The sequence below is a fragment of the Cebus imitator genome, unplaced genomic scaffold, assembly GCF_001604975.1.
Source record: "Cebus imitator isolate Cc_AM_T3 unplaced genomic scaffold, Cebus_imitator-1.0 Scaffold389, whole genome shotgun sequence".
Lineage (NCBI taxonomy): Eukaryota > Metazoa > Chordata > Mammalia > Primates > Cebidae > Cebus > Cebus imitator.
This window is the reverse complement of record NW_016107704.1, coordinates 755,667-768,775: the sequence shown is the minus strand read 5'-3', so window position 1 is coordinate 768,775 and position 13,109 is coordinate 755,667. Positions and strand designations below refer to the sequence as shown.

At 50.3% G+C, this 13,109-nt stretch overlaps 1 protein-coding gene across 7 annotated transcripts in view; it reads right to left on the bottom strand.

The window, feature by feature from the left end:
• Window positions 1-13,109, bottom strand: part of RPS6KA2 (ribosomal protein S6 kinase A2) — a 457,145-nt gene that overhangs the window by 12,020 nt on the left and 432,016 nt on the right. For all 7 annotated transcript variants that reach the window (XM_017508303.2, XM_017508305.2, XM_037731262.1 and 4 more), the window contains 3 exons: window positions 5,625-5,714; window positions 4,163-4,321; window positions 1,521-1,682 (listed from right to left, as the gene is read on the bottom strand). In XM_017508303.2, coding sequence (XP_017363792.1) covers window positions 1,521-1,682; window positions 4,163-4,321; window positions 5,625-5,714 — 411 coding nt within the window. The remainder of the gene's footprint in view (window positions 1-1,520; window positions 1,683-4,162; window positions 4,322-5,624; window positions 5,715-13,109) is intronic.

Genomic DNA, 13,109 nt, shown 5'->3' with positions numbered 1-13,109 from the left:
AAAAAAAAAAAAAAAAACTTGTTTGTTTTTCTCTTGTTAATCTGCCTTTTGTTATAGGGGTCTGGTCCAACTAAGAACTTATGAGGGTTGAGGAAAACATGATTTTCCTCCCCTGTAACATTGTCAACGTTAATACTGATTAAGGCATGGACCAAGGCTTATAACCTGGTTATTTTTAATTTTAGTTTTTGAGATGGATTCTTGCTCTGTTGACCAGGCTGGAGTGCAATGGTGTGATCTTGGCTCACTGCAACCTCCGCCTCCAGGGTTCAGGTGATTCTCCTGTTTCAGCCTCCCAAGTAGCTGGGATTACAAGCACACACCACCACACCCGGCTAATTTTTGTATTTTTAGTAGAAATGGGGTTTCACCATGTTGGCCAGGCTGGTCTTGAACTCCTGACTTCAGGTGATCCACCTGTGTTGGCTTCCCAAAGTGCTGGGATTACAGGTGTGAGCCACCGTGCACGGCAAACCTGGTTATTTTTAAAGGGGCCACAGGTGGCTCAAATGTCTGGATAACCCCTGCATAACCTAACCACAGCCTACCCCCGGGCTGCATGTCCATCTGCCTGTCAGCACGCAGAAGTATCTCTGCCATGAACACTGGCCCTGGTTGACCTCTCAAACAGCTCTGAGACCCACAATGAGAAACCAGGCAACTCAGGCCCGGCTGCTCACTTGACCCACCTCCCACCAGGCAGCTCTGGTCCAGTTCCAACAAGAACCCACAGATCCACATAGATTCTGAAGTCAGTTCCCTCCTTCCCCATCCTATCCACAACATCAGACACCGCCCTTCCCTTCCTCTCTTTCCCACCAGCTCAGGTTCAGTGGCTTTTCTCAAAGGTAAGAAATCAGGCTTAGCTTTATAAACATCCTTGACTTCAGAACCTAATGGAACTTGTTCCTGGGAAACTTGAAAAGACAGAAGCTCACCAGGTGCCCTGCGAGCTGCTCTGAGCAGGGCTGGGAGCAGACACAGAACTGCACCATGGGAGCTTTCAGTGGCCAATCACTCCAGAGCCCTGCGGGTCTCAATCTGACAGCCGCTAACTCGCTGCTGTCGGGGAAAGAATCTGGAGTGAGAATTGGGGTGCAGAAGAAACCCGTAAACTCAGTTGCTCCCTGAGCTGTGACGGATCCATTTCCCATCCCAGGAGAACCACAGCTCTGCGTCCTGGCTGTGTAAGGAGGCTGCGGCAGCATCTCTCTCTCTAACTTGGAATAAATATGCAGATTTCATCCAAAGTGTCTACAGGAGACAATTTTACATAAAAATGTCACTGTTGAAAAGTTTTTCCAAATGGGAAAATGAGAATGAAAAGAACAACTGTTTTTACGCAGGATTGGCCCCTAGCTCGAGAGACTGAAGGCTCTCATTTCCGTTTCCCACCACCACTGCTGACGTGGCTCAAGCTGCCACTGACGTCCCCACTGTCCAGTGGCTCTGTGGTGGGACAGGGCAGAGCCTCTCTTTGCAGACAGAGGGGCCTGGGTCTGCAGTCCGGGAATGCTCACCTCCGGGGCCACGAAGTTGGCCGTGTAGCAGGGCGTCATGAGCAACCCGTTCCCCGCGCGCAGCTGCTTGGCAAAGCCGAAGTCGCAGACTCGGATGGATTCCGGGCTCCCCGACTCATCCCTGTACAGGATGTTACTCGGCTTCAGGTCTCGATGGACAACCTGCAAGGCAGAAGGCACGGTGCCTATGTGGGGGCCGAGGACTGAGCTGGAGAGGGAGGGCGGGTGCGTTTGGAGGGGAGGGGTGTTTTGGAAGTGTCTTCCCAGCAGGTCCGGCAATCAGGCAGCAGGCCAGCAGAGTCCACAGCTGCTGTCTTCTCCAGAGGACCCCCCACCTTCTCTCACTCTCCTACATTGGTCACTCATATCTGAGCCCCGGGAGTCACCTGCTTTTACAGTGAATGAATATTTGAATAAATAAGCGGACACCTCTCCAAGATGGGGCCTCAGCTTACTGGAGCTGTTACATAAACAGAAATGTGGTGAGCCCTGGTGGTGGGAATGAAAAACATTTTAAAGATGATATTCATTCAGTAACTATTCCCTGTGTGCCCGCCCCGTGCACTGCTGGGTGTTAGAGCTGTGCCGGTGAGTGGCACAGACCAGGCACCTGCTGTCCTGGGCGCACCAACCCATGGGGGAGATGGACCAGGGCCACGCGATCACTCAGTCACTCTGCAATCGTGCCTCGAGGCCTCCCACAGAGGACTGCGCTGGCTGCAATGCTGGTAGGGCCAGTATACCTCAAAGCACAGTGTTATTTAGAGCACAAAGCAATGTCTTCTGAGGGGACAGAGGGCCACTGTGAAGACATGTGGCGTGCCTTTGTACAGCTTGGATCTTGAACGCCTCAATTGTCCTAATAAAATCCAGTGGGAGGATGTAGAAGGGAATTAAAGGGACACCCTCTAGCAGTCAGGCCCGGTTGACAGAGGTCCTGATGGCAAGGAAATGAAAGATTGCGGCTTCACTTCCATTACCTCCCTCATTACATACGAGCAGATCAGCAGAAAACATCATCCGAAGGGCTTCCTCTGAGTCTGACTGTCGTGGGAAAACCAGGAAGTGCTTAATGGTCAAGACCACCGGGTGACCACCCAGAAGCGACCCAGTGTGTGGTCCTGGAAGCACGTTCTCCTCTTTGGAGATGACTGCATTCTGAAGGCTCAGGACCATGCACACAGCTGCCTAAGACTGGATTTCCTGCCTCAGGAGACACACTGGGAACAGTGGGCGCAGCGGAAACGTGTGATACGGCGTAGTCACCTAACTGGGAGGGCAGGGCCGGGACCGAGAGCACGGCCTGGAACCAGAGAGCCGGGGTCCAGCCCCACTGCCACCTCCTCATGTGCGACCTTGGACAAGATCCTCACGCTCCTGGGCCCCTGCACGGTGGGTGTGGTCTCGGGTTCAGAGTCAGCGAATCGAGAGCTTGCAGCACAGCCTGGATCACAGTGGGGCCCGCATCAACCCCAGGCATCAGAGCCACCCCGGCCTCAGCGTTTCTGTGCACCGGTTAATGAATTCAACTTTACCCACTGCAAGTAACGAAAATTCTCAGTTTCTTTTGATTAAGGCCAAAGCATTTCCTTGGCTAAAGTTGGTACAAATGATTTTAGACCCTCAAAGGGTAGCAGAGTCAGGCACCCCAAAACAAGCTGCTTTGGCATAAGGTTATTTTGAGCTGAAAACAACTGAAAAGATGCAGATGTAAGCAAAGCTCTCTGCCCTCCCCCACTCTGCCTAAAAACGGGATATAAATGGGTAAAGGTGTCCCTTCTGTCCTCTTTGTTAGGAAGGACGGAAGGGGAACGCTAGACCCTTGCAGCCTGCAGAAGCCACCAGAAATATCTCCATGACAAATGTTCCTAACTTGCCCTCATCTTCCATTAGTTTCCCATAGACTTAGCATCCCACAGTTTGCTGCCCTAAAAACTCAGTCCTTTTTCTTTAAATATTATTATTCTTTTAAATGTTTTTTTTAATTTGAGACAGAATTTTGCTCTGTGGCCCAGGCTGGAGTGCAGTGGCATGATCCTGGCCACTTGCAACCTCCACCTCCTGAGTTCAAGCAACTCTCCTGCCTCAGCCTCCTGAGTAGCTGGAATTACAGGCATGCACCACCATGCCCGGCTAATTTTTGTATTTTTAGTAGAGATGGGATTTTGCCATGTTAGTTAGGCTTGTCTCGAACACCTGACCTCAGGTGATTCACCTGCCTCAGCCTCCAAAAGTGGTGTGATAACAGGTGTAAGCCACTGCGCCTGGCAACGTTATTGCTCTTTTGTTAAAATGCTACGTAAGCTCGAGTTCTAAGAACCTGGAGTTACTCATGGCTGAGTGCTCCCGTGTGTGTGTGACATGCGCATGTTAACAGACTTCGGTTTTTCTCTTGTTAACCTGTCTTTGGCCAATCTTGTTTACAGGGCCTCCACCAAAGAATTAAGATGGGCAGAGGGAAAAGAGAACTTTTCTTCCCCTGCACCGTCACCGAGCCACCAGACACAAGGGGGATGATGGTGGCACGGAAGGAATCCCAGGACAATCTGCATTCTCAGCTCTTGAACCCACAAACCCTGTGGTTTCGGTTTCTGCCCTGAAGCTCCTGCCTCCCTGACGGCTGGCCCAGGCGCGGCTCCTACCCCCTGGGAGTGGAGGTAGTCCATGGTCTTGGTGATGGTGCACAGCACGTCACTGGCCTCGCGTTCCGAGAAGTATCTCTGCCGAAGGATGCGGTCCAGGAGCTCCCCACCGCGCATCAGCTCCATCACCAGGTACACGAACTTGCCATCATCATAGACCTGCGGGGTGGAGACGGAGTGCACACAGGCCTCAGGGACGGGCACGTCACTGTGGCTGGTTACTGCGAAAGGGCAACCTCTCCAGAAGGGACAGGAGAGGGATGTCAGAGGGGAGAGGCTGGGATGCAGGGCCTCTAGGAGTGAAACCAAGGCTTCTGCAGGGAAGAAGCAAATGGCCATTCCTGTCATACCAGATGTGATTTCCTCTTTTTAGGAAGAAAATGCCTTTAATAATCCACTGCTAAGCAGGGACTCAGTAAGGGCATATGAGACGGACGTGTCCTTAGCTGAGATGAATGGCTTCATGACTCTGCCAAGAGATATTTATTATTTATTTATTATTATTATTTTTTGAGATGGAATCCCACTCTGTCACCCAGGCTGAAGTGCAAAGGCACCATCTCAGCTCTCTGTAACATCTGGCCCCCAGGTTCAAGCAATTCTCCTGCCTCAGCCTCCTGAGTAGCTGGGATTACAGGCGCACACCATCATGCCAGACTAATTTTTATATTTTTAGTAGAGACGGGGTTTTGCTAAGTTGGTCAGGCTGGACTCAAACTCCTGATCTCAACTGATCTGCCTGCCTTGGCCTCCCAAAGTGCTGGGATTACAGGCGTGAGCCACCGCGCCGGGCCAATTCTATTCCAAGCTTGCATGTTAAGACCATTTGCATACACTTATCACTCTGCATGAGGGAAACTGAGGTAGGCCCAATATCTGTGGCTCTAGGTTCATGATGCTGGAATCATTTTGGAGTTGGAGTGTGAGGAGGAAAGCTGTCTCCCCTCTCTGCTCCCGCATCCCACGTGCAGCACCCCATGGGCCTCTAAGGTGCTGTGGGACTTTCTGAATGGTTCAGTGTGCCTGGTTCCTGCTCCCCACCCTACCCTAGAGAAAATGACCCCAATCTCCCAACAGAGAAAGCCACAGAAGCTTTGAGAAGCTCCAAGCCAGGGCTGCGATCTGAGTGTGGGATGTAACCCACACCCTCACATCTGTTCCTGCCTTTCCAGGTTTGCCATGTGTAGGAAAGACAAGGAGAGACTCCACCTGTGGCCTGTAATTCACACAAGCCATCCCTTCCTCTGTTTCACTCGCAACCTCCATGACGGGGCAATGCCTATGGAAGAGATCTGAGTACACAGTCCTGCAAGTTAGTTCCAAGTGTCTGAGGGGTGTGGGTGGTGGAAACCAGCTCAGACAGGCATGAGATGTGGGAAGGCGTGCTTGGCACGAATGGGAACATTTTTGTGTCGGTTGAAGAAACAGCAGGAAGTGGGGTGCTGCCGCTGGAGACACTCACGTCCTTGAGGGTGATGATGTTGGGGTGCTGGCCGTACCGCAGCAGGATCTCGATCTCTTCTGAGGGGTCTCTCTTGCTCTTATCGATGATCTGGAACAGACACAGCACGTGGCAGTGACAGGTCTACTTTTGTTTGGGTGCTATCTGCTGGTGGACCCTTGCGTCTGGATAAAGTCTGGCCCCAGAGGACCCAACCACTACAATCTCACACCCGACCAAGAGATAACTTGAGACTGCCTGGAAATTCATGGCAAGTCCTTTCTTTTACAACTAGTTTAAGATTTACAATTAAAAAGAGGAGTACAGGCCAGGCAAGATGGCTCACGCCTGTAATCCCAGCACTTGGGGAGGCCAAGGCAGGCAGGTGGCTTGAGGTCAGGAGTTCAAGACCAGCCAGCCTGACCAACATGGCAAAACATGGTCTCTACTAAAAATACAAATATTAGCCAGACATGGTGGTGCGTGCCTGTAATCCCAGTCGCTTGGGAGGCTGATGATGAGAATCACTTGAACCTGGAAGGTGGTGGTTGCAGGGAGCTGAGATAGTACCACTGCACTCCAGTCTGGGTGACAGAGAGAGACTCTGTCTCAAAAAAAAGAAAGAAAGAAAGAAAAAGAAGTACACGAATTTTAAGACATTGTAAGGCTGGGTGGAGGCGCATGTGTAGGGAGCTCATGCAGGTGCACCAAATAACAGAATGCGTCCCGCGCTCCACAGCAGCCACCAGCCACTGCGCACCTCCTGCCTTGTTCAGGGAGTTACAAACCAGCCACAGAATGAGCTGAGGCGCACGGCTGTCACCAAGAGATGCTGGGGATAGTGTGAGGACCAGACCTGCCCTGTTGTTCCCATATGCAAACTCCCCTCCCCCGCCCAGCATCTCCATCCGATGTCTTAGGATAACAGATAAAGTTGCTTCAACGCCATGAAGACATATGGTTTCCGAGGACAGGGTGTCGTGATTTAAGCCTGCCTTGGAAGCAGGAAGTCACTGTTGGCCTCTGGTAGCGAATCCCTCTGGAGGTGCCTAAGTCCCGCCCTGCTGTGGAACAGGACCAGTGGGAGGAGGGCACCCCACTCACGGGAAATCAGCAACATGTATGTTGCAAACAACACTCAGAACAGAAGAAAAGCAATGGGAAACACCTTCCTAATCATGATTTGTACTATTCTTGCACATTAGTTCAACCTAATTGTCAAATAGTCACTATCTGGAGAATGTGCAGTCACTTTACTACTAGAATATGAGGGTGATTTGCTTTTAACTTCTATCATATCAAAGTCTCTAAGCAGAGCTTTGTATAACACTCCATTTCTTTATTTTTTTTAGAGACAGGGTCTCTGTTGCCTAGGTTGGAGTGCAGCGGTGCAAGCTTGTATGCTTACAGCTCACTGCAACATCAAACCCCTGGGCTCAAGCGATCCTCCTGCCTCAGCCTCCAGAGTGACTAGGACTACAGAGGTATGCGCCACCACACTCGGCTATTTTTAAGTTATCTGTAAATATTGGGTCTTGTTGTGTTGCCCAGGCTGGTTTCGAACTCCTGGCTTCAGTGATCCTCCAGCTTCAGCCTCCCAAAGTGCTGACGTAACAGGTGCGAGCCACCACACCTGGCTGTGTCTTTACTTTAGAGAACCAAACGCTTGTGTAGCATTTGACGCACTGCTCGTACTCTGTCCCCTAGTCACCCTTCCTCCGCCCCGTCACCATTATAAAAAATCACCACAGTGCCAGTTCTCACCCCATTACAGTTTTAAAGGATGCTCTGTCACGGCCACCACTCAGCTCTGACTGCATCTGTGGCCCGCGATGTGTGAGTCCTAACAGCTTGTGTTGTTAAACAGACAGAAAAGTTAGAGTCCCTTTCTGGACACAACATTTTTCTCCTTTGGCTGCATTTAATCCTACAAAAGTTTTAGCGAGGGCACTAGGATTATTTCCATTACCAACATAAATGCATCATTCTCAAGTAGAGACCTTTTAAAAAATCACTGAAGGAGGAGGGGTGGGGAATGCTCCTTCATGTTCCACAGCCTTAGTTCCGGGTCCTGGGGGGCTAGTCCTGCACTCCTTAGAGGGGAAGCTGGCTGTCAGGTGCCTGAACTCCGCTGCTCCCCGCTGCGTGGGCGTATCCTGTCTCTCTAGGATCCTCTCTTTGCAATTGGAGAAGGTTAAAATACATTTATGGATTTTTTTTTTTTTTTTTTTTTTTGAGACGGAGTTTCACTCATGCTACCCAGGCTGGAGTGCAATGGCACGATCTCGGCTCACCGCAACCTCCGCCTCCTGGGTTCAGGCAATTCTCCTGCCTCAGCCTCCTGAGTAGCTGGGATTACAGGCACACGCCACCATGCCCATCTAATGTTTTGTATTTTTAGTAGAGACGAGGTTTCACCATGTTGACCAGGATGGTCTCGATCTCTTGACCTCGTGATCCACCCGCCTCGGCCTCCCAAAGTGCTGGGATTACAGGCTTGAGCCACCGTGCCCGGCCTACATTTATGGATTTTTATAAAAAATTCAGTAGAAGATGTTTTCTCACAAACGTGACTTTATGATAAAGGGATGTGCTCTTAGCATGAATCTGTTTGGTCACTCTCATGACGGAATAGGATGCAGAGTAGCCAAGAAAGCGGAAGCCTTCCCACCACCGCCAGGGACGGTCTTCAAGATACACCGCGTGAAAGAGGTTGCTGGGGAGCAGGTGCTCCCTAAGCCATCCCTTGTTTTAAAAGCGAAGAGAAGAATGCAAATAGACACGTCTATTTCCTTGTGGGTGCATAAAATCACCCTGGAAGGAAAGAGGAAACATTCAATTGCCTGGGCTGCCTGTGAGGAGGGGAACAGGTGACTGGGGGCCACGGTGGAAGGGAGACCTTGCTGTATGCGCATGAATTTTGCAAAATTTTGAACCACAAGAATATATTGTCTATTCAAAAGTTAAAGAAAGATTTTCATAATGTATTTTGTAAGCTGAAATTGGAGGACAATGCGACTACTATTTTAAAGAATCTGGGACTACAGACACGCCCTATCAACGCTGGTGTCTATTTTATTTCTATATGTTCTTCTGTTGTGAGTCTTACGAAAAAGTCTGACTTACAGTAATAAGTATTGGTGAACAGTTTTCAAAGATGGGTTACCTTAAAATCTTGCTTACTTTAAAAACTATTTTCATTTGTAATAAAAGCTAGCATGTATGTGCGCATGTGAGGTACACTGAATTTCAACCCATCCCAGCTGCTGTCCCGGTCTCTGTTGGAATCTGATACACATTGGAGCATGCATGTTGGCTTTTAGTACATTTTAAATGGATTAGTTAAGACATTTTCAAAATTATTTAATTGCTTGGCAGAACCCCCAAAGCACCTCTGTCCACAACCGAATACCACACACCAGCTGTTCTCTGAGGTGGTTTTGGGAAAATGGAGGAAAGTGAAAGAAGCGCGCAGGCCCAGGTCCTGTGCGAGCAGGAGGTCATCTGGAGGAGACCCCAAGGGGCCCATGAGTAGGGCTGTGTCTCTCCGCAGGGCAGAGCCAGTGGACTTTCAGCAAACATCTGGTTTGCTCCCAAGGGGAAGTCAGGTTTGCTGTCTGAGGCAAGAACACCGCTGTGGGTGTGGCCTGTGGCTATGACATTGCTGGTGGATGAACGTGGGTGTCTGCAGGCCCAGCTCCCGTGGAGGGATGGGAAGGTGGAGGAAGGCGTCACTCCTGGGAGGCCACTGCAGCATGGTTGATGGCCCAGCCGTGGAGGCAGTCTGGACCCAGCTGAGACCTGGCCTCCCTGCCCACTCTCGTGGGGTTGCAGCAGCTCCCCGCACCTCTCCGAACCTAGCTTTCTTCATCTGTAAAAACTAGGAAACAGCAGGCACTCCCCTGGGTCACTGTTAAGATTTAGCAAATTAATGTGAATCGATCCCTTCATATTCTCCCTGGTGCAAGGAGAAAGCACTTGGTAGGAGTGAGTTATTCTTATGACAGAGATAAAATAGAATTACACTGATGCCCCCAGGCAAGGGACCAAGTGGCTGTGACCTGCCACGTTTACAGCCCTGAAATGCCGCCTTGGGTCCTGTCTCTGAATCTTCACTGCAAGTCAGTGCCATGAAGCAGTGTGATGTTCGAAACTAACGTCAGCAGTAGAGCGCGTTTCAGTGAAAGCGCCAGGGAAAAAAATTCAGATATCACACCAACTGGGTCAACCCAGAGGGCTTCATTAAGGGACTATCTGCAAAAGAGTGGAGTGGCCAGAGGGTCAGTGGCTGGCGAGCAAGGCACGTTGTCATGCCTTGGGGGCAGTCCTGGCTCCCAAGACCAAAGAGCTGCACAGGGGCGGTTACAGTGCCAGAAGGGGTTGCTCTGGGTGGGGAGGTGCACTGGGACAGGGGCTGTGGGCAGAAAGGCCTTGGCCCCATGCTTCTCTTCCCACCCTGGTGGTGTCTGTCTTGCATTAGCAGAACTGCCCGGAAGCCAGAGGCGTGGAAGTAGCCCATAATAGTCAGCCTCCTGGCTTCCTTGCTTCCCGGCCTCCCAGCCTCCCAGCCTCTGGGGCACAGGGAAGCGAGGAGGGTGGGTTTATAGGGGTAATGGTGACCCCCATTCTGGAAGGGAAGTCCCACAGTGGAGTAGGAATAGGTTCTCACATCATCCTCCTGGGCTTCTGCCTTCCCCTGCCCTGGGCGGAATTGTTCCAAATCAAGCCTGCACAGACAAGGCTCGGACCGAAAGTGGCAAGGCAGTTCCGATCCCTTGTTTCCCTCCGGATGTCGTCAGGAAGTGCCGGCTGCTTTTCCCTGGAACTCTTTTGCAGAATTTTTTTTTTTTTGCTTTTGTTTTTATTTTTGCAGGGAGCTATTCGAGAAAGGTAAGGATGGAGAGAGCTCACACAGGGAGTGAGCCATGAGCTGTGGCTACAGTCTCACAGCACAAGACCAGGATCTGCTGCGGGGAGCCGGGTTTGGGTACAGTGTTTATGAGCACCAGGCAGTGAGTTATTCTCTGTGGGGTCGGTTTCTTGGGTTGACCATGTTGGATTTGCTCTTATTAGAGCAAGCTCTGGTAGATGGCATTCCTCATTCTGAGAATAATACTGTTTTATAATCTTTACTATGCAATAAAACAGGGAAAACTTCTCAGCAAGTGTGGTGAACAAGGCCTCCCCTCCAGGCCAATGCACAAGTAATACTGACCCACCGTGGGGCAGGAGTGGTGCGGTGGGTGGGGACAAGCTCGCTCAGCTTTCTTCTTCTCACCTGGCAACAGCTGGTTAGAAAGGACACCTACAATCTACAGAAAAGGACACTACCCAGGCACTGGCCACCCACCACAGCTGGTAAATCAACTTTTCATGGTGTTGCCACAGAGCAAGCTGAGTATTTCCACCTTCTTTAGAGATGCTAAGTCAAGCTGTCTGAATACCCAGAAAGCAATTCTGGGTTCAACACGGATGGCACACAACTGTGATCTTCCTTAGCAGTGACACATGCAGCCACATGTCAAACTCCGCCATTCCTGCTGGCCCAAGGTCCGAACCAGAGGCTTCACCGCTCCTGACACACCTTTCCTCCTGCCGGCCAAAGGTGGGAACCAGAGACGTCAGCGCTCTTGATACACCTTTCCTCCTGCCGGCCGAAGGTGGGAACCAGAGGCTTCACTGCTCCTGATACACCTTTCCTCCTGCTGGCCGAAGGCGGGAACCAGGGGCTTCACCGCTCCCGACACACCTTTCCTCCTGCCAGCCGAAGGCAGTCACAGGGGGCTTCACTGCTCTGGACACACCTTTCCCTCTTCCTCTGGTCTTTTCATTTCTCCACCTTTCCTGTCTTTCTCGTCTCTCTGCACCAGTGGAGACATGTCTCTCGGGACACAGAGCAACCTGACCAGATGGCTTTCAGGCACTGACTACACAGACGGTGGTGTGAGCTCACAGGCTTGCAGAATGCTGGTGCTACGGAGGGCATTTCCTTTGACTTGCCAAAAGGATCAGCATCGTACTTGAAACAAGGGTAGGAGAGCATGTAATCATTTGTGAAATTTAACAGACACCTTCTCCTATAAAATTAATTTAAACTAATGACAGAGAGAAAGAACTCCTGTTTCTTCCTGGTGGAAAAAATTAAAATTTCCAAGCTCATCAGTTCTCCCTCTAAAAATAAGCTCTATTCATGCCAAGCATCTGTCTTAATTCTGTTTCTTTTTCAGTCGACAAATTACACACACAGTATGAAGATGAGCACAGAAACGTGACGTTATTTTCAATAGTCTCACGTGAATACAGATTGGAGCACCTCCTCAAGAAGTCTGGCCCATGCTCCAGGCCTGTGTGGCCACACCACATCACTGGAGTTAAGGACTAGGTAGCACAGAACTGCATCACCACAGCTAATGGCTGGGTGACTCAGAACTGCATCACTACAGCTAAGAGATGGATGACTCAGAACTGTATCGCTACAGCCAAGAACTGGGAGACTCAGACCTCATCACTACAGCTAAGAGCCGGGTGACACAGAACCACATCACTACAGCTAAGAGCTGGGTGACACAGAACCACAATCACTGCAGCTAAGAGCTGGGTGACTCAGAACCACATCACTACAGCTAAGTGCTGGGTGACTCAGAACCGCATCGCTACAGCTAAGTGCCGGGTGACTCAGAACCGCATCGCTACAGCTAAGAGCCAGGTGACTCAGAACCACATCATTACAGCTAAAAGCTGGGTGACACAGAACCACAATTACTATAGCTAAGAGATGGGTGACACAAAACCGCATCACTGGAGCTAACAGCCGGGTGACACAGAACCATAATCACTACAGCTAAGAGCCGGGTGACACAGAACCGTACCACTACAGCTAAGAGCCGGGTGACACAGAACCATAATCACTACAGCTAAGAGATGGGTGACACAGAACTGCATCACTACAGCTAAGAGCCGGGTGACACAGAACCACAATCACTGCAGCTAAGAGCTGAGTGACACAGAACCACAATCACTACAGCTAAGAGCTGGGTGACACAGAACCACAATCACTATAGCTAAGAGCCGGGTGACACAGAAGCACATCACTACAGCTAAGAGATGGGTGACTCAGAACCACATCACTACAGCTAAGAGCCGGGTGACAAAGAACCTTATCACTACAATTTAGAGCTGGGTGACTGACACTCTTCCACAGTTCTAAAGATCTCGCCTTATCAGATTCTGTTGCTAAAGCAAAGTAAGCTACTTTTTTTTTTAAATTTTTTTTTGAGTTGGAGTCTCCCTCTGTCACCCAGGCTGGAGTGCAGTGGTGTGATCTCGGCTCACTGCAACCTCTGCCTCCTTGGTTCAAGCAATTCTTCTGCCTCAGCTTCCCCACGTAGCTAGGACTATAGGTGTGTACCACCACGCCCAGCTAATTCTTATTTTTTTGTATTTTTAGTAGAGATGAGATTTCACCATGTTCACCAGACTGGTCTTGAACTCTTTTTTTTTTTTTTT